Here is a 22,185-nt window from a genome sequence, read left to right on the forward strand (position 1 = left end):
TGAACACAAGGTTATTAATAATTGCTATATGGAATATTTTTGACCAAACTTAGTAAGTCCTCCCAGTGGTTTGGATGACTATTTTCCAGTGACCTAGTGGGTTATGAAAAGCTTAGTTGGAACAGAGGAGAGTGTTGTCTAGCTTCTTTGGCTTTTATCATCTTGAATACTTTTGTTAAAACAGCCCAAGGTTTTGAATGCATTATCCAGATGCACTACAATTCTACAGCCTTTTTACCAAAATTGGATTCACATGCAAATTTGTTACCAAACCAAACAAAGCAAAACAATTTCAAAGGGCTAACTGGTATCCAGCTTCCCACTTTGGAGAACATGGCTCTTCCCACTTACCATGCCCTCTGTGGGGTCATAGAGCCTCTGTATCAGCTGGACCACCGTGCTTTTCCCACAGCCACTGTTCCCAACCAGGGCCACCATCTGACCGCTGTCAACCTTCAAGTTGAGGGCCTTTAAGATCTATGAGGGAAAAGAGAGAAAAAGAACACACTTCACAACAAAAGCCTAAAAGGGGAGTAATCTGATTCAATTTTAGATTTGGAAAAAAAGTACCAAATAAGGGAATATAATCTCAAAAGGAAAAAAGCACATACATATCAAAATAATAGAGACTATGGATTCTTTAAGATGATTAAACAATCAGTCTGAATTAGGAATTCCTATAAACATTACTTACAATACCTTGACATCAGGTCGAGCTGGATAACAGAAATGAACATCTTTGAACTCCAAATTCCCTTTGATGTTATCTGGTTTGTGTCCTCTCTCTGAAAAACTGTCAATTTTAGGTTTCTAAATAAAACAAAATTCAATGACTATTCCATCATAGGACAAACAATTGCATTTTTAAGGAATCTGCTTCAGCAAATTCCAAAAATAGGACCCAGAATGGCATCTCAAGTTGAAGACGGTGTGTGCGTGTTTGTGTGTTTAAGGAAATATTCCTTCTCAGAAAATAGGCTTTTCTTGAAAAGTACATAAGGGATGTATTCATTTCATTTCATACGATATTTCACTTTAAGTTTCTGGCATATCCTCATAAATTTTCTAAATGGTCAAACATGCACATTCCTACAGCTGCAATAACAAAAACATACTATCATGGATATATCCAGGTATTTCAGCATTTAGTGAAAATTAGCTTATTCCTAAACAACAAATGTAATGGACTGGGTTGAGAAGATTGAACAATTGGTTAGAGCCAAGTTATTTAGGAACGATGTAAATTTTCTATATACGCAGAAGCTGAACAATTTTCTCATGACTTAGATTAATGAAATAGGAATTACTTGGATTAAACAATCACATTTCAGTTACCTAGTTTGCATTTTCTCTGTGTAAATGCAGTGACATACTTATGTCAAAATGATTTTCTTTATTTCACCGCAGTCAGTACAACTTATGCAATATAGTTGATTCAAAATTATATCATATGCACAGGGATCTTTTTTTTTTTTTTTTTGACAGGGGGCAACCCACAGCAAAGCATACTATCAATTTTGGTCCCACCAGTAATTTTTCCATCCACTCATCCTGTATACAAATCATAATATTCTTAGTCTGGCTACAAAATGAAAGAGAAAAGGCGGAAAACTAGGAAGACAAACATCTTTGCTTTGAACTCTAATAATAACACACTAGTGCAGATGTACTTTCCCAAAATGAGATCAGTGCTATTTGATTATTTAAAGATAAACTTTCAGAAATATTAATAAGAGGCATTTGATTTCATTCATTACTAAGGAGAGGTTGTTCACTTGGCATAATTTTCACACGACATTTAACCGAAAGCCAGATTTAATTAGCCAGACCTCAAAGAATTTTTCGGCATTAAAATAATAAATGACTCACATTGTCAATAATAGCAAAGATCGCATATGCTGCTCCTCTTGCATTGGCAAAAGCATCAATACAAGGAGCAGCCTGTCCAATGCTGAAGGCTCCGATCATGATTGAGAAAAAGACCTGAGCAAAAAGAACACAAGGAAAAGTTATAAGTCCTATTCTAGAGTCCACCATCATCTCAAATATGATTTGTGTGGAACATACACTACCCAAAGGATCGAGATTAGGTTTATCCCTTTAAAAGTTTTTTGGCAAAAGAGTACAATTTACAAGGTTACTATAGCATTTTATTGCACAAATGGGTTTCTTCAATCTCAAAAATATTTTTTTTGCCTAGCTTGCCAAACTATCTGTTGCTCTTCTCCTAGACTTAGACAAAGTCAGAAAGATTTTTCAAACCTATTTCCTTGATTCTGAAGCTATTGCCACCAGAGGAAAACATTTTCCATCAGTATTATTTTTCAGTCCTATATGATTTTCTCTAACTATGCATGGAATTACACAGAATGTTCAAGATAAAACAGATTTTGGCCCCAAGAAATTTTCCTTAAAAAGTACTATGTTATGTATTAATACATATTTTGGTAAGACTTTTAATATAAAAAGTAATAGTTCACACATTATAAAACACTAAATCACACCTGTGTGCGTTGATTAATAATTCCATTATACAATTATTCTGTACTATAGCACACAAACTTAACACATTTCCCTTTATATTTTTTTCACTAGGAAAATAAATTGACATAGAAAAGTCAACACTATAGCTTCAGGAATCCAGATTATCAACAAACGTTAACTGAAGAAAACATAAATGAAGAGAAATGACTCCTTTATCTCTGGGCATGCTGAAACATCTACTTATAGTTTGTCTTTTCTCAGAAGACGGTAACAGTAACACTTCACATACCCAGAACTCAAATATCTCTCAAATATCTATCCACTATCTGCAATACAGAGAAAGACCACTAAGAGAGCAAAACTGTCTCTACCAAAAGCAATGCTATGAAGTCAATGTGCTAGAGTTCTCAGTCTTTATGCAGAGGGCATCGCTGGGCTCCCTGCATCATGGGTATCACGCTGTAGCCCTACTCGGGAGAAGTCACTGTCTGCATTCTACATATGGGGAGACCAGGCCAGAGAGGGCACACTCATCACAAAGGGTGAATGGCAGAGTCAGGATTCAACCTCCTTTCTTCAAAAAATTTAGCAAAGGAGGAAGTAAAGAGAGGTGGAGAGCTTCCGAGCTGACAACCAGAGAGGAGACCAAAAGGAGAAAACAACAGACTCAGCAATGACGAAAGCTCATCCAGCCAAACAGCCCCAAAACGTCAATGTAGTCTGAAGGTACCACCCTAGAGAACATTTTGAAATGATAAATGTTCATAATGTCCCTAAGTCATCATCAAGGGGTCAAATAGTGCTCCATGTCCTCTGTTTAGAAAGATAGGGAAGTGCAGGTTTTAAAACATGGCTAGTTGAATGGTTACGTGTTGCCCTGACCGTCACTGACGTGGAAAGAAGGTCACAATACATTGCTAGTTTATCAAACGTTTACAAAGAGGTATGCATAATACAATCCCAGTTTTGAAAGGAAAAAAAATCCACATACAGAAAATAATCTGGAAGATATACACCATAAGTTATCATTAAGTATATATGGATTATTAGATCATAAGTAATTCTAAGTAATTTCTAATTTTTAAAATTATTCTAATTCTTTGTATAACTAGTATATATTTTTATAATCATAAAAAGGAAGCTATTTTCATTTTGTAAAAGAAAAAGAAACAAATAACTTTTCATCTTGTATTTGGATAGCTGATGTTTTATATCATGTAAATTTAACATTCTCTCATAGTATGACCCATGTATAATAATGTTTACTTTCTTATATAATGAAACTCAAAGGCAGAATGAGGATGGCGCCAATACATATTTGTTCATTCATAAATTCATTCCATTTTTTAAAATTTATATGCTCCATATGTTTCTCAATTGGTCTATCTACATGTTATGCCCTGTGTATTCTAGAAGGTCAGCTCTGTCCACAGGACAGAGCAAAGATTTACAGAATGAAAAAAGCCTATAACCATGGCTCATCCTTCAAAAAGGAGGAGAATGAAAGAAAAGAAAAGGTAGATGGATAAACAACATTTTCAGATTCTTCATAAATATTAGGAAAACAACTTACCGTCATTGCATTTCCAACAGTGTATTCTTTTGCTATAACTAGAGTGGATGCATACCAGAAGGCCAACGCATAGGACGCGTATATTAACAGGAAGGCGATGCCCATGGAAATGTTCGCCGAAATAGCTTTTTTAATTCCGACCTTTTTGGCATTTTCTAGATGTTTCTGATACCTACCAGAAAATGAGGGGAAAACATGATAATAAGAAAACAATCCATAATCTGAGCCATATTCACCTCCTTGATAGTTGGAGGTTTAAGGCACAAAGCCATAAAAGTAAGAAACCCCTGGTGAGACCCAGCTTCCTGAGAACTCAACCGATTCAGGATCGGCCAGGACTAGAACCCATCTGAGCCTTTTCTTTTTTAAAAAAATTTTATTTATTTATTTATTTTTGGCTGTGTTGGGTCTTCATTTCTGTGCGAGGGCTTTCTCCAGTTGCGGCGAGCGGGGGCCACCCTTCATCGTGGTGCGCGGGCCTCTCACTGTCGCGGCCTCTCTTGTTGCGGAGCACAGGCTCCAGACGCGCAGGCTCAGTAGTTGTGGCTCACAGGCCCAGTTGCTCCACAGCACGTGGGATCCTCCCAGACCACGGCTCGAACCCGTGTCCCCTGCATCGGCAGGCAGACTCTCAACCACTGCGCCACCAGGGAAGCCCTGAGCCTTTTCTTTACTGGCCTGGACCCATCTCCCTTGGTCCCTACCAGTCCCACCAATGTTCCCATAGCTGTTCCAGGATTGAACTCCCATCCCTGGGAGAACCTCACCATCCCTTCATGGCCAGCATCACAAGTCAAGGTAAAGGTGGAAGAAGAGAAACCAAGCCAAGCCAACCAGGAATGATGCCAAAATGTAAATACTATTTGGGACTCTTAAAACAGATTCTTACCACAGGCCAATTTGTCTTCTCCAGAGAAAACCCTCCTTCCACAGCCCCATTGGGTGAGGGACAGGAATTTTACATGTTTGTGTACTTATACTTGGGCTTTTGCTTTTTTGTTTTGCTTTGGTTTGGTTTTTGTTTTGTTTTGGTTTTGATCAGGCTGACCTTCAACTGTCAAGCCTGGGTACAAGGTTATAAAGTGGTCACTACTTATGGGATATAGGCTCTCACTCAACTTTTCTAGATTTTAGTTTCATCACTTGTAAAATGGAGTTACTCTTTTTTTAATTGAAGTATAGTTGATTTACAATGTTGTGTCAGTTTCAGGTGTACAGCAAAGTGATTCAGTTATACATACATATATATATTCTTTTTCAGATTCTTTTTCCTCATAGATTATTACAAGATATGGAGTATAGTTCCCTGTGCTATACAGTGGGTCCTTGTTGGTTATCTATTTTATATATAGTAGTATGTATATGTTATTCCTAAACTCCTAATTTATCCCTCCCCTCCCTTTCCCCTTTGGTAACCAGAAGTTTGTTTTCTATGTCTGTGAGTCTCTTTCGCTTTTGTAAATAAGTTCACGTGTATCATTTTTTTAAAATCCACATATAATCGATATCATATGATGTTTGTCTTTCACTGTCTGTCTGACTTCACTTAGGATGATAAGCTCTAGGTCCATTCATGTTGCTGCAGATGGCATTAAAATATGGAGTTACTAATGCCTACCTTGCAAGACGATTATGAGGTTGACAGATAATGATAGAAAGTTGTTAGTACAGTGCTGGCATACAGTTGGCAAAACCTGATAATTCCTATTCCTATTATTATTACTATTGTTTTAGAATTTAATGTCTTCCTAAATATGGCTCTTTATTATTGTCATATTTTTGAATATTAATTAAAATTCATATTACTGCCTTCTAGGATTTGACATAAAGGTATAAATGTCTAGAATGGTTCTGTCAAATAACATTTTTTCCATCAATTTCAGTTAAGCCTTCCATGCTAGATGCAAAGAGTCTATAAATTTTGATTTTGGCTCCCTAAAATCAGAAAAAAAAAATCCACTGATATACAATGAGACTTTAGAGAAAATACCACATACATTAGAGCGTTTCTATTTCTAACAAAAGACAAACAACATAATATCTTTTTCAGTTTAACCAAATAAGATGTTGAGAATTTGTTCATTTTTTTAAAATGTACGTTGCCACCAAAACTTATGTCTTTCAACTACTTAAAGCACCCTACTCTCCAGTGTTGTTTCCTCAGTGTTGGACGATGCATACATTTAGCTGAGCTGCGTCCCTGGGGAGACAGCCAGCTTGCCATGCCCAGCACTGCTTAGTCCCAGGCGGCCCGGCCGCAAAGTGCGGGCACGTCAGCCCCAACGTGACACGGGGCTCCAGGGACGGTGGTGGACATGCTGTAATTACCTTCGCTGAGGCGGCTCGCTTACTGCTGCTAATGGAGAGGCACTGATTACACTCATCCTGAGGTGCGTGGGCTACTGTGTACAGGAAGCAGCAGTGAGAGAGAAAAAGGAAGAGTCAGAGAACCAGGCATAGGTTGGCTTTGAAGAGGGCTTAAGGAACAGAAAAATAGAAAATGAAAAAGAGGGGAGTAGGGAACCTCTGCTTTTAAGGCTGGAGAATTTCCAGAGAATTTCTCTTTCAGAGTTTTGGGTATCAGGAGTCCCATAGGATGGCAAAAGAAAATACTTCACATGGAGTCATACTTCAGCTATATTAGGGGATGTTATGATTTAAAGAAAACTGTTTGGGGCATTTAAGTAGAGCTGAGTAGCCTTTATTAGGGGGCTTTGTTCTGGCATATAGGTTTTCGCCTATCGAGTTCCTTTAGAGCAGGGGTACTCCACCCTAAATCCCTGGTTAAGGAACTTGAAAGGGAAAAAATTTACATATTTAATTTCACTAACCTCTAACCGGAATTCAGCATTTCCTTCAATTCTCAAGGCAGGCAACAAACTGCTGTATGATTAGCAGTAACTGTGACTTTGTTGCCAAAAGAAATCCTAGATCATTTTCATACCACTGTTCTAATTGTTACAGATATCTTAAAGTATCTTTTACCTGCAATCCTACTTTGAATTACAGTAAATATTTGACCGTATTTAGTTCTCAGTATTTAATAGGTTAAGAATAGAGATATGTAATTACATCATCACAGTTTTAAAATGTTTTGATAACTGTACTTCACTATAATTGGTTTCCTTTGTAATCCTACGTATTTTGTTTTATGCATTTAAAATCATTACTTTTTATTTTTTTAAAAAATTTATTTATTTATTTATTTATTTATTTATTTATTTATTTATTTATGGCTGTGTTGGGTCTTCGTTTCTGTGCGAGGGCTTTCTCCAGTTGCGGCGAGTGGGGGCCACTCTTCATCGCGGTGCGCGGGACTCTCACAATCGCGGCCTCTCTTGTTGCGGAGCACAGGCTCCAGACGCACAGGCTCAGTAGTTGTGGCTCATGGGCCTAGTTGCTCCGCGGCATGTGGGATCTTCCCAGACCAGGGCTCGAACCCGTGTCCCCTGCATTGGCAGGCAGATTCTCAACCACTACGCCATCAGGGAAGCCCCTAAAATTATTTTATGAAGGGAGTCCATAGGTTTCATCAGACTGCCAAAGAAGTCCACGGAACATAAAAAGGTCAGAACCCTGTCGTAAAGTCTGACGTTAAACTCTAGCCATCAGTAAAGGGTGCCTATATTTTGTGGGTGAGGGGTTAACATTAGGTAAAGGAAAGCAGCAGACACATATCACAAACGAATAAGTAACAAAATGTAAAAGTGGGTTCTTTGAACTAGTGGACAAAGAACGCTTCTGACCTTTTCAGCTCTCTGTTCTGGCCTCCAAAAGCTATCACGGTCCTGATGGCCCCCAGAGCCTCTTCTGCCACAGCACCTGCTTTTGCATACGCAGCTAGTTCTTTGTCACTAAATGCTGAGAGTATCTGGAAAAAAGAGAAACATTGCATGCCTTTTGTATGGGGAGAAATGTTAAAAGACAGTCTGATCAACTCTTTCACTTACTTTTTCTTCCCAAACCCTGTCCTTTATCAAACATTGTAGATATGAAGCAAACCATACTCACTGCACCCGATCCAACGGCTGTTTCCACTCCCTACAAGGGGCGCATTTTCCGCCCTGGTGATATGCTCCCCAAGAGGAGTCGTAAGCAGCTTTTTGGCAGGAAAGCGCCCTTTGCAGGAAAGAGCTCTCTGCAGGAGGCCCCTTGGTCTTGTCACTAACCTTAAACCAGGCGACCCCATGCTCTACTCACCTCCGGCCCTAGCACACCTTTCAGATCTTTTGATCACACAATACTTTGCCTAACTTGTTGGTTCTTTCCATAGATCAAAGATGTAGAAATGCAGAATAAGTAATTAACAGAGGACCAGATCTTTTCCCTAGCTTCCCCTTCAATAATGTCGTGAACAAACTGTGTGAACAAGATAACATCTAAAGAAAGATCGCAAGAGGTCAACAAGCCTGCACGCAAGGCTGCACGCAGTGGAGGAGGGCGATGATTCTGACCCCCTAATCTCAACAATGAACTGAGGTTACTGCCCCTTTTCCATTTAAAAGCTTTCATGGCTGAACAGAATCTTCAGAGATGGTTTCTGGGGGACACCAAGTCCACCATCTCCCCAGACTGCCAGCATTTCTGATTAAAAGCAACTTTCCTTTCTACCAACTTTTGCAAGTATTGATTTTTTTTTAAGCGGCGAGCAGCCGGACTTGATTCGGTAACAGAGTCAGCAAAAGCAAATCCACATGTAATTCTCTAGATAGCGTTTCTGGGAATAGTGTCGAGTTCTGTATCTACTACTGTTTTTCCTCTGTTAATTGCAAAATAAACTAAAATAAAACCTTACTGCTTGGAAAGGATGCACCATCCTTTTTTTTTATTGTGTCACGATTTTTAATCACTTTGAAAACCATACTTCCAGATCTACTCACGGGCATTCTACTGAATAAGATGGCTAAACAAGATGTTGCAGGAGAACAGTAAAGGAAGAATCGAAACAAAAGAGATGCCAGAGTCTACTAAGTGCATCATCAACCCCAGAATGAGCAAAAATTGCCAGTAAAGTTTCTCAACTCTGGAGTGCTGGTTGAAATAGAACAGGTTTTGTGGATTTTACTGCAAGGCAAAATTGTCAGAGTGCCATTTAACTGTCACAGGTAACAATTTAAAATAAATAGGACAAATCTAAACTTATTTAAATGTTTTATATTCATGCAGTAGTTTGAAGGAATGTCATATTTTTAAATTATGTTTCCTGAAATAAGGACATGATCATTTATGTAATTTAAATTAGTATGACAGAAAATTTACCTAAAGTAGTAACAGTTCCAAAAACAAAATTTAACTGAGGTAATAACTGTGACATTTTGAATCACTTTAAAAACAATCTTCCTTATTAGAGCACCAGATTAACAACATGCTCCTGGGTGTGGTTTCAAATGACATTTAACATGGATCTGCACAAGTACCAGAATCCTGCATACTGAAAATAACTCTGTCTGCGTGGGTTAACACACATGGAAATGCCCACGCTTCACATACCTTTGCCCAAACAGCTGTAGAGAGTCCCAGGATAGGGCTGATGGCCATTATCACAAGGGTGAGCTTCCATCCTCTGAGAAACCCTACTATGAATCCTGCAAAAAACGTGGCTATTGCTTGAAAGAACATTCCAACCTTGTCACCAATTCCTTCACTGATTTTGGAGATGTCACTAAAAAAGATCACACCTAAGTGGTTACAGGCAGGAGGTCTTCAGTCAGAAAGGTGAAGCAGACATCTAACAAACACAGAGACAGGCAACACTTGTTCAGACTCCTGCAAGCCTCTTTCACAGTCTTAGCCTCTTGAATGACATTTTTCCCCACCTAAATACCGTACAAAGGAAGAAATTCAGGATTAGTTCACGCTTCTAAGAAGTTAACATCATTAAAAGTTGATGCTATTCAATTAGTTAATCCTGTTAGAGAAACATTAGCATTTTGAACGTAGGAGTCAATTTGTTTAAAAGCAGGAGCTAGGAAGGGCATTGCAACAGGAATAGGGAAGGGCTCCTTGCTTCTACCCTTGATGATATTTTCAACCCACTCTATTCTCAGTACAGCAGCCAGTGTGATCCTTTGAAAATGGAAATCTGAACATGCTACTCCTCAGATCAAAAATGTCCAGTGGCAAAGCTGAGGCCAGCCAGGCCCTACATGCTCTGATCCTGCCTCCTCTTGGACCTCATATGCTCACTACCCTCTTGCCAGGACCTCCAGTCAGAAAAAGTTTATCATCTATCTCCCCCTGCTGGAACGTAAGCAACAAGAGGATGGAGATCTTTGTCTCATTCACTGGTATATCACAAACATCTAGAACACTGTTTGGCACATAATAGGCCCTCAAATATTTGTTGACTAAGTGAAGAGTCAACAAGTACTAAGACAAGTCTCTTGGTGAATTCATTCAATCATTGATTCACTCATTCATCCATCTTGAGGGTCATCTTAATATCTGTCAGGCCCGTGATAAATATCTGTTTATCTCCATGAGAGATAAGTAAAGGATGTAAGCTCATTCCTCAAATACGCCTACTACATAACTAAGGCAAAAAAAACTAACAGATAAGGAAAATACACTGCGGCATAGGCTGTAATTGCTAAAGATGGCTATCAGATGATCTATTCCCAATACACACCAAATGCTTAATCTAGGAAAAAAAATTTTTTTCATTTAAAATCTTCCTTTGACAAATTTTCACATACTTAGCAGTTAATTTCTTTATGAAAGTGTGGTGCTAACAATATACTTACTCTGTTAGCCGAGTGTTGAGTTCAGTGGTATCATTGATGTCAAACCAGCCTATTTCCTGTCGTAGAATAGCATGAAAAAACTCTTGCCTAATTTTCTTAATCTGTCGGCCAGCTGCCAAAGTCCAAAATGAAACCTGTATATAGGCAGCAACAAGAACGCCAGCACCTAATCCTGAATAATAATATGCATATCTGGAAAATAATTCAAAAGTTTCATTTAAATATAGTCTTAATCTCTTTGGGGAGAAATATTCAGAACTGGGAATTAGGAAATTTACAGACAGACAGATCACAAAGACCGTGTAGGACATTGTAACAAACACACATTAATTTTTTTTCTCTTTTCTTAAATTATAAGAGGATAATGGCAAATCTATCCACTTGAATTATCAGCCAAAGGTAAAATAAAGTTTTGTGGTTAACTGCAAAAAATATAATGGTGTTCATGAACCATGTTTAAACTGATATTGACAGTTTGTAAACACAATTTGACTCTTTCACAATTCATATTCTAGACTTGCATATCTTACTGTACTGAAAAAGTGCACCACGTTGCAAATACAGGACTAAACAGACTGAGCATGCAAAATGGTTCTTAGTATAAGTTTTCCCGTATTGTTTACACAAAGAACAAAAAACCCTGTTCCTAATTGGCAGAAGTTGAAAGGTGTTTTAAAAAATAGAATGCTAAAATGTCATGAATTCAAACCAATTTCGAGTAAAGTCTTAACTAAATTAGAGGAAAGTTAGTATCTTTATTTTTTTTAATTTAATTAATTTATTTTTATTTTTATTTTTTTGGGCACGCCCCGCAGCATGTGGCATCTTAGCTCCTCTACCAGGGATGGAAATTGTGCCCCCTGCTTCGGAAGTGCGAAGTCTTAACCACAGGACCACAAGGGAAGTCCCAAAAGTTAGTATCTTTAAAAGTAATAAATTCAATTTCAATACTCTCAAATATATTTTCTATATCATTTTACAAACTGTTTCCAGATAGAAGCCTTTCAGGCCTGCTATGGCAAACAGACGGTATTCATTTACGTCAGCAGCATTAATTGATAAGTAAACATACAAACGTTATGTGACAGGCTTTTGGGATTTCTACGAAGAAGGCTGAATGAGGGGAAAAATGCCATAAATGACATTACTGGATCAATGGACAAAATTGGAATACAGATGGTAGATTGGATCAAAGTGTTGTATCAATATTAAATGTACTGAGGTTGATAAGTGTACTGTGGTTGTAAGGAGAATGTCCTATTCTTAGGAGCCATGCTGAAGTATTTATGAGTAAAGGGTCATACTCTGTGCAGCTTATTTAAATGGCAGGGGAGGGGGAATAAATGAAAACAATAGGTTAAAGAGTCTAAAGCGTATATAGGGACCCTTTGTACATTCTTAAAACTATTCGTAAGTTTGGAATTATTTTCAAATAAAATGTTTTTTAAAAGTACACCATAAAGAAGTACATATGTATATATACATATATTAGCCAATTACCTAGTCATTTCTTCTTCCAGAATTCTGGCTGGATTTAGCATTAACAAGGAAAAATTCACTAAATAAAAACAAAACAAAACAAAAATAAGACATTTTTGAAAGGCACTGCCAGGTTTTAAAAATCTTTTTTTCTCTTTCCTTTTCACTCTCAAGTCACTCTTGTCATTTGACTCATGGAAAGGGCCCAAGGGTTTAGGTGCATTTAGGGTCCAGCTAGGGGAAGTTAAGCCCTCCCAGGTTCAGCCCCCTTCCTAGAGGTCTTGTGCCTTTAAGCAAAGCAGCTTCCTAAGGCAGCAGAGAGGAGCTGATGAAGGGCATGCAGAAGGCAGAGGAGGAAAAAAGAAATGGTCCACATAGAAGACACAAGATTTAAGGGGCACTTTTTTTCTTAGAGGCGCAAAGCACTTTCCAGATACTTGCTTCTTTTGATTTTACTTTACTATATGTGTGTGTTTTCCCTTACATGCTTCCTCACGACATAAGTAATAGAAAGGCTGAATTACATTCATTGCAAAGAAAGAAAAATTAAAGAAAAGAAAGATAGCTGAGTTGCTCAAAGACAAGTCAGTGGATCACTGGCGATCAGTCACCATCCTGCATTCCCTGTCCTGGTTATCAGCAGTCCTGTATTTTGGTATTTTTAAAGCAGTATTAACTGGAAGGAAATTGTCTTTTAATTTGAACTAATTTGATAAAAATGTCCATGTGCCTTTTCTGGTTTACATGTTTTAGTAATAGCTAGGATTTATTGAGCATTTATTATATGCCAGGCATTGTTCTGAACACTTTACATGCATTACTTCGTTTAAGTTTCACAGCAACTCTATGAGGTAGGACTATTTCATAAATTCCCATTTTACAGATGAAGAAATTGAAGCACAGGGAGATAAAGTAACTTACCCAAAGTCACACAGCTAGCAAGTAGGCTGAGAGTCCTAACACTATACCATACAGCTCCTGACACTATACTACACTGATTGATTCATGTGGTAATGACTTATTTTCACTTTTTCAAAAACACAAAGTGAAAAAATAAAAAGAAAGCAGCCCATATCTACTGCGTTCACAAAATAATAGGATAAAATGTCACCAAAGCATTGATGAGAAAACACACCAGGGTAGGCATTTCCCATTTACCATGATGCCAGGAGAGAAACTAGTCTTTGTTCTAGCCTTAGATCATGTTTTCTGGGTGCTGTGTTATCATTCTTATCTTCCTCCAAAGGAAAATAAGGTAGAAATTTATTTTAAACTACTGTCAGGATCAATTACCAGGCATGTGGCCCTGATGGTGGCATAATTTTTCCCTCAGGGTTGTTCTTTCTACGGATGTTCATAGTGAAGTGTTTCTACTTATTAATCTAGCTCTTTATCAGCTACTAGATCCTTGAGGAATCAGACCGTATTTTACTTCTGTTCTTATCCGTTCAGTTTTGCATGCTCATTTCCTTCCTGAGTTCATAAATCTGACACCTTTGATATGCCACATTGGAACCCGTGTTTCAAATTAGAGGCAGACAAGCTATCCTAAAGCTGTGGTATTTGTAGAAACCATTGTTCAAAACCACAGGAAACCTGCAGATATATGTGTACCTGGCTATTTTTTCCCCCTGAACGTAGAAATCAGGTGAAATCCTAAAATGAGTTTTACTCTCCTCCAACACCAATATTGCAACTCAGATTGACCCTCCCTCCTAGGAAATAAGAATCTACAAACATTCCAAGTTTGACCTGCTCCTTTCTCACAGTCCCAGGCCAAGAATGGCAATCTAATTCTGGGTTAGTAACCGTAGGAGCCCCAAAGCCCTCAGGAAACCAAGAGTTTCTGCTGCCTGATGACAAAGGTGAGGCAAATGTGTGTTGATGTCTCGTTCCTGGAAGAGTCATGGAATGAAATCTGGAATTCTAGACCTGGAAATCTCATGGAATTAGATCTGGAAAGGGCCTCAACCTGGTCTTCTCAGATGCTACGTATTAGGCTTCAGTCTCCTAAACAGTCTTTAAGCAGTTATGTGGTTGAACGCTTCGCAATGCTGTCTGCCTGTTAGAATCCCATGGGGAGCATGAAAAAATACAGATCCCCAGGCTCCATCCAAGACCAGCTGAATCAGAACCTCTGGCTGAGTCTAGATCATAATTCTAAAAACTGTCCCCAACTGATTCTAATGTTCCAGGATGGAGAACTCCTACTCTAGCCTGCCTGAATGCCTCCCATAATGAGGAAACGGGGAATTCTAGAAGCCGCCTATTCATTTTAGAGAGCGCCCATATAATTCATCCATTTTATAGATGGGGAAACAGAATCTTAGAGTGGCTGTTTCATTTCCAAGTTCTTACAACTAGTTTTCCCCCAATATTTATGTTCCAGACACTTGACATAAATTGCCTCATTTAATTCTATCAGTAGGTCTACCTTTCAAAGGTGAGAACAGTAGGGATTATAGAGGTTAAGTAATTTGCCCAAAGTCATAAGCTGGTAAGGGCCTAAATAATAAACATATACCTTAAGGATTACATGGGGAGACATTACATAAGGTCACTTTGAGTCTCAAAGTAAATCAATGTCTGCCTTCCTTGATTCTGCCCAGCACTTCTTTTATTATATAGAAACACTCAGCACAGGACAGAGTTGGTGCATGTCCAGGCAGCTTTGGTAGTGTGGGTAATTAATTAAGGTAACTGGGGCTCAAAACTGCCTTTTCCTCTCATCTGTGTGGCAAAGGGCACGCAGGGCACATCGATTTCTCCACAGAATCTCCTACATTATTACAGTCACATAGACTTGGCATAAAATATCAGGTTCCTAATACTCTGCAGAAAAACTGTTTCCTATGACTCCATTCTTAAGGTTTGGACGAGGAATGTTTTATGCATAGTTTCCGCACAACCGAGTCATTGTGAGGGAACAGCCTTGTCACGGAGCCTTTATTCTGTTGACAAGGATGGTCTCTGTTCACAGTAAGTCACTGTCAGGCCCTCTTGTAATTTAAACCTTTTTTTCTTCTAACATTCCCTTCTCATTTGGCTCCCATTTAGTCTAGCTGTCCAAGAATCCAACGATTCTAAAGAATAGACTCTAAATAAACATCATCTCTCTGAGATGAGCCAGCGAGCTCTGCTAAGTACAGCTGAATACTCTATCTACTCTCAATCCCCAGGATATTTGCTAAACTCTACAAATGTAAACATACCAATGAGCTCTCTGAGTATGAAATGTAACAATTTCGTCTTCTCCAAAGAGGCACGGGAATACTAAAGAGCGGACATTGGAATTAATAACATCTGAGGGACTTCCCATTCCAAACCCTCCAAGACAGCTAATATGCCTAGTGACAAATGTGGCTGTAGAGGACCAAGTGTCATTTAATTTGGAGGCCACTGAAACTGAGTTGGCAACTCGGGTGAGTTTATCACTCCAGCTATTACAGGTCTGTAAGTGACTTGCTCGTGCCATTCCCCAGAGAGACCTTGAATTTAGCCCTGGGCACAGTACATGGTACCTGTCTGCCATTCCAGCTTCAAAGCGATACGGTTGCATAATTAGAAACACAGAAAAGACAAGCAAACTGCTCCAAATAAGAAAGTTGTGGAATTACTCTGGTGTTAGCAAAAACAAAAATAGGACGAATAAAACCGAACCAAATGCCAACTCCCCTGTGATAAGAGCACTGCATCAGATTTTTAAAAAAATTCAATTGTGATAATATACACAAAACCATCTTAACCATTTTAAGTGTATAGTTAAGTAGTGTTAAATATATTCATGCTGTTGTACAACCCATCTCCAGAACTTTTTCATCTTCCCCCAACTGAAACTATGCCCATTAAACAACAACTCCCCATTTTCTCCTCCCCCACGCCTGCTACCACTATCTTACTTTCTGTTTCTATGAATTTGGCTACTATAGACACCTCATATAAGTGGAATAATACAATAATTGTCTTTTTGTGACAGGCTTTTTTCACTTAACATAATGTCCTCAAGGTTCATCCATGTTGTAGCAGGTGTCTGAACTTCCTTATTAAGGCTGAATAATATTCCCTTGTATGTATATAACACATTTGGTTTATCCACTCATTTGTTAATCTGATTTTTTAAAATCCTGAGTTGAAACCAATTTTTTATTGATGTTCAAATATAGGCATCATCCTACTGTATGTGTGTGTGTGTCTTATAGATCTATAGATCTTATAAGAAGTAAAAGGAAAACAAATAGAAAATTCCTCATTTCCTTGAAGGCTTTTTAAACTATCCTATCTTACTCCAATTTTACCTTTATGGTGTTTGTGTTGAAGTTTTGGCCACTGGTCAAGCACAAGTAATCCATTTAAAACTTTCCCAAACACATTTTTTTAAAGGAGAAAGCTATTTACATTGGCAGTATAATGTATATGGGCATGAGCATGGCTGGGATGGCAGAAAGACCTGGGTTTGAATTCTGCCCTAATACTGTATAATTTTGGACAAGACTCAGTGTCTTCATGTGTCACAGAAAATAATATTACCTGCTGTGTGAGACGGTTCTTGTGAGGCTTAAGTGAAATAACACCTAGCACCTGATACACACAATGAAAGGTTACTATTATTGGTGTTATTTTTATTATAAAGAGGTTCTTCTCAGAGACAATAGTACTGGAGAGTAAATAAACTATTTTTGTAGGAGCTTGATTTAACTTTCGAAGGATGCTTTTACTAGACTTCTAAAAGGCATTAATATCCATCAATGTTTATGTAAAGTACAGCTTTTTTTCCTGTTGTATAAATTAAGCAATCATGTTCTCTTAGGTAATTACAATTAAGTCCTACAATGCTAACCAAATATGTAGTTGTCAATCAGTGAACACTGAAAACTCTTACTGAGTGTCATCTAAATTACAGAGTCCACTTTTTCTCAGATATCTTTACTATGAAAGCTGCCTTTCCTTTATCAGTTGTTTTCCTTCTATTCCACCATCTGTGTGCCAGTAAAGCTTCACTCGGTCTTCTCCAGCCTAGTGCCCACAGGTCTCTTGGGAGGAACTGAGCTATCATGCTTTGTAGAAAGCATGAATATCTTCCTTTCTATGTTAAATCTGGCTAATATGAAAATAACTTTGTCCACTGAAACTGCACTCCAATGCTGTTGACACAGCCTCTCACATAGATGACATTAACTTATGGGATTCCTTTGGCTCTTCAGTAATGATAGTCCTTTGAGTGAGTATCAAAGCACATCATTCTCACATTGAGTCCATTCACTCTTTAGTAAAGTATTCTATCAAGTAACAGTCAACCTTGTTGATCCAAAAATTAGAGACAGAAAGTGGGTCTAATTTTAGCAAAAAGGATGGGGGGAGATAAAAAAGAAAACCAGAAACAGACCTACAAGCTGAGCATAGCTAAGAAGTACCACCACGCAAACTGATGTATTCTGAAGCTCATCAGTAATCACTAATGGGATGGACACTGCCCAGACATACTCTGTTATAGTTCCACCGTCCTCACGTAGACTGACTTCCTTACTTTATTTAAATGCAAAACTTTCTGGAGATGGATATTTCCTTACTCTATATTTAAAGTCAAACAGCATACACCTATTTGTTGAAATTTAAATGAGTATTTGAGGAAGTTTTCTGAGAATGTTACAACCCCTTCTGTGATATCTGGAGTCACCCAGATGTCCGAACCATGAAGCAAGTAGTTGATGAATAGAAAAATCAATTTCTAATCTTCCACTCAGTTAAACATATATGTAAAATACACATATATTTTTTAAATAGAGAAATGCTTACCTGGAAAGGAGAAGTTTCCTCCAATATTAACAAATCTGTCAGTCATTTCTCCAAATACTATCATCATGAGGGGGAGACCTGACCCATGAGCTATGGCCATGATAGTGCCAAAGGACATAAATAATTTATCCTGCCAATCAGAATATCGAAACTAAAAAAAAAAGAAAAAAAAGATAAGAATACTTAGCTTGTGTAACAGGATTTCTCTTTTGTCACAATGATATGTTCTTCAGATTTTTATTTAATGTCAGTACTTTTGTAACGGTTGCAAATAAAGGTATTAGGGAAGAAAGAATTTCAATCCAATCACTGACAGATTAATTTCATGATTCTATTTATTTTGTATTCTGTGAGGAAATCAATCTAACTCCATTTAATCACTATCTTATTTGGATAAGTGCAATATAATCAGAAGGGACAAAGGTTTGGTTCCATTAAGAAATATTGTTTGATTTTCCAGAGCTCCTGAGGTAGTGAATTAAGAGCAACTAGGGGTAGACATCATTTACATACACACACATAGTATGTCCTTTAAAAAGACATTCAGGGCTTCCCCGGTGGCACAGTGGTTAAGAATCCACCTGCCAATGTAGGGAACACGGGTTCGAGCCCCGGTTTGGGAAGATCCCACATGCCACGGAGCAACTAAGCCTGTGCTCCACAACTACTGAGCCTGCTCTCTAGAGCCCGCGAGCCACAACTACTGAGCCCGCATGCCACAACTACTGAAGCCCGCATGCCTAGAGCCCATGCTCCGCAACAAAGGAAGCCACTGCAATGAGAAGCCCGCGCACCGCAACGAAGAGCAGCCCCCGCTCGCCACAACTAGAGAAAGCCCGCGCACAGCAACGAAGACCCAACGCAGCCAAAAATAAATAAATAAAATTTAAAAAGAAAGACATTCAGAATAGTTCAAAGGGAGAATTATAAAGGGGTTGGGGGGAACAGATCCTCTGGGTTTTGAGGATAAGATCCCTTTAAGAGGTTTAAGTTAGCTTTTAGAAGGCAGCTCCACAGTGAAGTGCAACAGACATTAAGGAGTGCATGAGTGTGTGCTTTAGGGAAGTCTTGCTCATGGAGATGACGCTCACTGTAGAATCTTGAAAGGTAAGGGGGGATTAGCTGAAGAAGAAATGGGGAGCTCAGAGGAAGTGGAGGATGTTGAGGCTTAGAACAGCAGGGTGACCAGAAACCACACGAGTGCTCAGGTAACTCCACGCAGTGGAACTCCTGAGTGTACGGTACAAAGCGTGGAAGACGATATTAGAGAAAGGTCTACGAGGCCTGGTGGGCCACACCAACAATCTTGGACTTAGTACCACCTATAGAGGAGAGGGGTGATACCAGTTGTTACAGTGAAGTGCACAACACCCAAGAACTAACCAGCCAATCAGTGTCATAATACTCCAAAACACTTTGTCCCTCGCCATCTTTTTTAGTCCTCTCCAATTTCGCACTTTTTCTCATCATTTCTGATCGACTGAACTATGGCTCTCTCTCTTTGATCTTCTTTCCTCCTCTGCCTTCCAGACTACATCTTCCATCTATAAGTTTTCCGTTTCTACACCTTCCTCTCTGTCCCTTGCATCTTTCCTGTCTTTTTAATCTTTCCTGCTGCCCGTTTCCCTCATCCCCCCCCCCCCCCTTTGGGAGACAAGAATCAATAATCAGGAGAATGGATGATGAGTCAGGCTTGGTGGAGTGGGGTCCTTGAGAGTGCAGGCTGAGTCAGACGGGGTCACTATGCAGGGGCACCCTGAGGTCAAAAGCACAAGGTGGGGAGTGAGGGGTGTGTGTGCAAACTGTTCTCAAAGAGTTCCAAGGGTTCAGTCTGGGAGACCACATTCCATCATCAAGCACACAGGGCAAGCAAGAGTGCTGAAAGAGTCAGAAGCCAGGTGGGGCCTGGAATGGAACAAGGGGAGCAGGTAAAGTCAAGGACAAGTGGGGAAGGGCCCCTAAAACTGCTACAAAAGGGACCAGTGTCCCCAAGGTTCGTTTTATGGCTCCTGGGGAAGGGAGATAGAGCACTCGGGTCTATGGGCCACAGTTCAAGCACAGGAGCAGGTTGTCATATAATGTTCCTTTAGTGAACATTTATGTGAAATTGAGGAATGTTTTAAGTGCTTTTCATGGTACATCTGAAACTCATATAATGTAATATGTTAATTGTACCTCAATTTTTAAAGTTTTTCATATTAATTAAATAAAACTTTATTGTCTCCAAGCTTCAATTTAAAACTCCATGAATTTCACAGCAATATCCTAAGTAAACCTAGATCTGTTTTCAGTGATTTTTCAACAAAAGAATACATTCTAACTCCTATTAAAAAACACAGTTTTGTCCTGAACCTCTATCAGAACAACAGCAAAAAAATCTATTCAGAGGGTGAAAAAGATTACACTTAAATTTAACTTAAGGTTAAACCTTTAGATTCAAATGATTTCTACTTTAACGTTCATGACATTTTGTTTTCTCTAGGAGGCAGATTTAAAACTTGTGCACTGGATTTCCCTGGTGGCGCAGCGGTTGAGAATCTGCCTGCCAATGCAGGGGACACGGGTTCGAGCCCTGGTCTGGGAAGATCCCACATGCCGCGGAGCAACTAGGCCCGTGAGCCACAACTACTGAGCCTGCGCGTCTGGAGCCTGTGCTCCGCAGCAAGAGAGGCCGCGATAGTGAGAGGCCCGCGCACCGCGATGAAGAGTGGCCCCCGCTTGCCGCAAATAGAGAAAGCCCTCGCACAGAAACGAAGACCCAACACAGCCATAAATAAATAAATAAATAAATTAAAAAAAAAAAAAAAAAAAAAAAAAAGAATCTGCCTGCCAATGCAGGGGACACAGGTTCGAGCCCTGGTCTGGGAAGATCCCACATGCCACGGAGCAACTAAGCCTGTGCACCACAACTACTGAGCCTGCGCTCTAGAGCCCGCGAGTCACAAGTACTGAAGCTCGCGCGCCTAGAGCCTGTGCTCCGCAACAAGAGAAGCCACCACAATGAGAAGCCCACGCATCGCAACGAAGAGTAGCCCCCGCTCGCCGCAACTAGAGAAAGCCCACGCGCAGCAACAAAGATCCAATGCAGCCAAAAATAAATAAAAATAAATGAATAAATAAATAAAAATAAAACCTATGCATTAAAACCAGATTTAGTTTCACAAACAATTTATTCTCTAAAGTACTAAATTGAAAAAATGTTACCCTTACTGATACTTTTAAACAAAAACATCACAAGCATAAGGGAGAAGAGAATGAACAGGGGGTTTATGGCGACATGAGAAGAATGTAGCAGGCTCCAGAGTATGGATGTTTTGGTGTCCTCTCATCCTTTACTTCATAAGTTGGAGGTTTCAGCTAACATGCCACTTAATACCAACTTCTCTGCTATCAAAAAATAGCCGGCATAGTTTGAAACACATCATATTCACCAACAGTGGGCAAACACTTTCATGGGTCCCCTCTCTAAGACATATTACAAATGAAAAACAGATTCGACTTCTTCCAAAAGTATGTTGGCTTGCCTTGGACCAGCAGAAAACCACTGAGAATTGTTGTAAACATATCTGAGTCCATAATAGTAACTCCATATTTAATTAATTTTCCTGGAAGCCAACGTGAACATAATAAATTTCTTAATCATTGACAATTTTCTGTAGTTAACAATCTCTTTATATGCAAGCTTATTTTAAACTAAATTTGGGGTTTTTTGTGAAACAAGTGCTGAGATGCATTTTCCTGAAATCGGTTGGTTTGTATGCCGCTACGAACACAAGTCCTATTTTCAATTTCCCAGTACACCAGTAAGCTCTGCTCTCATGGCCAGCCTATCCCTACCTCTTTTATCATCCATCTTGAGAATGTGGGCCATTAACTACAATGAGCCAATCCAGGACAGCACAGGTGCAGCAGGGAAAACCTATTGCTGCCTGTAGACAGTCTTGAAGTACTGCTATGGCTATGGATCTAAGACATCAAATTTAAATGAAGGCAGGAGTTATTCATATTTAATATTTCACAGCTTACCAATGTTAATGGTCCAATCAAATTTACTTTCTTCGTTTTTTCCTTATCTTGTTTGCTGTAAAAAAAAATATAATTGACTGAATTTAA

General features: G+C 39.0%; 1 protein-coding gene across 7 annotated transcripts in view; it reads right to left on the minus strand.

Annotated features, from left to right (window-relative positions):
* ABCB4 (ATP binding cassette subfamily B member 4) overlaps positions 1 to 22,185 on the minus strand; it is a 106,854-nt gene that overhangs the window by 55,842 nt on the left and 28,827 nt on the right. For 5 of the 7 annotated variants that reach the window (XM_082398207.1, XM_082398205.1, XM_082398206.1 and 2 more), the window contains 10 exons: positions 22,099 to 22,153; positions 18,073 to 18,223; positions 12,301 to 12,358; positions 10,801 to 10,992; positions 9,548 to 9,719; positions 7,804 to 7,928; positions 4,058 to 4,229; positions 1,870 to 1,983; positions 700 to 810; positions 352 to 477 (listed from right to left, as the gene is read on the minus strand). In XM_082398207.1, coding sequence (XP_082254333.1) covers positions 352 to 477; positions 700 to 810; positions 1,870 to 1,983; positions 4,058 to 4,229; positions 7,804 to 7,928; positions 9,548 to 9,719; positions 10,801 to 10,992; positions 12,301 to 12,358; positions 18,073 to 18,223; positions 22,099 to 22,153 — 1,276 coding nt within the window. Of the gene's footprint in view, positions 1 to 351; positions 478 to 699; positions 811 to 1,869; positions 1,984 to 4,057; positions 4,230 to 7,803; positions 7,929 to 9,547; positions 9,720 to 10,800; positions 10,993 to 12,300; positions 12,359 to 18,072; positions 22,154 to 22,185 lie in introns of those variants that run through there. The other 2 variants (XM_082398208.1, XM_082398209.1) reach the window with 2 other exon arrangements.

This window comes from Balaenoptera borealis (assembly GCF_965194805.1).
Source record: "Balaenoptera borealis genome assembly, chromosome: 7".
NCBI classification, from domain to species: domain Eukaryota; kingdom Metazoa; phylum Chordata; class Mammalia; order Artiodactyla; family Balaenopteridae; genus Balaenoptera; species Balaenoptera borealis.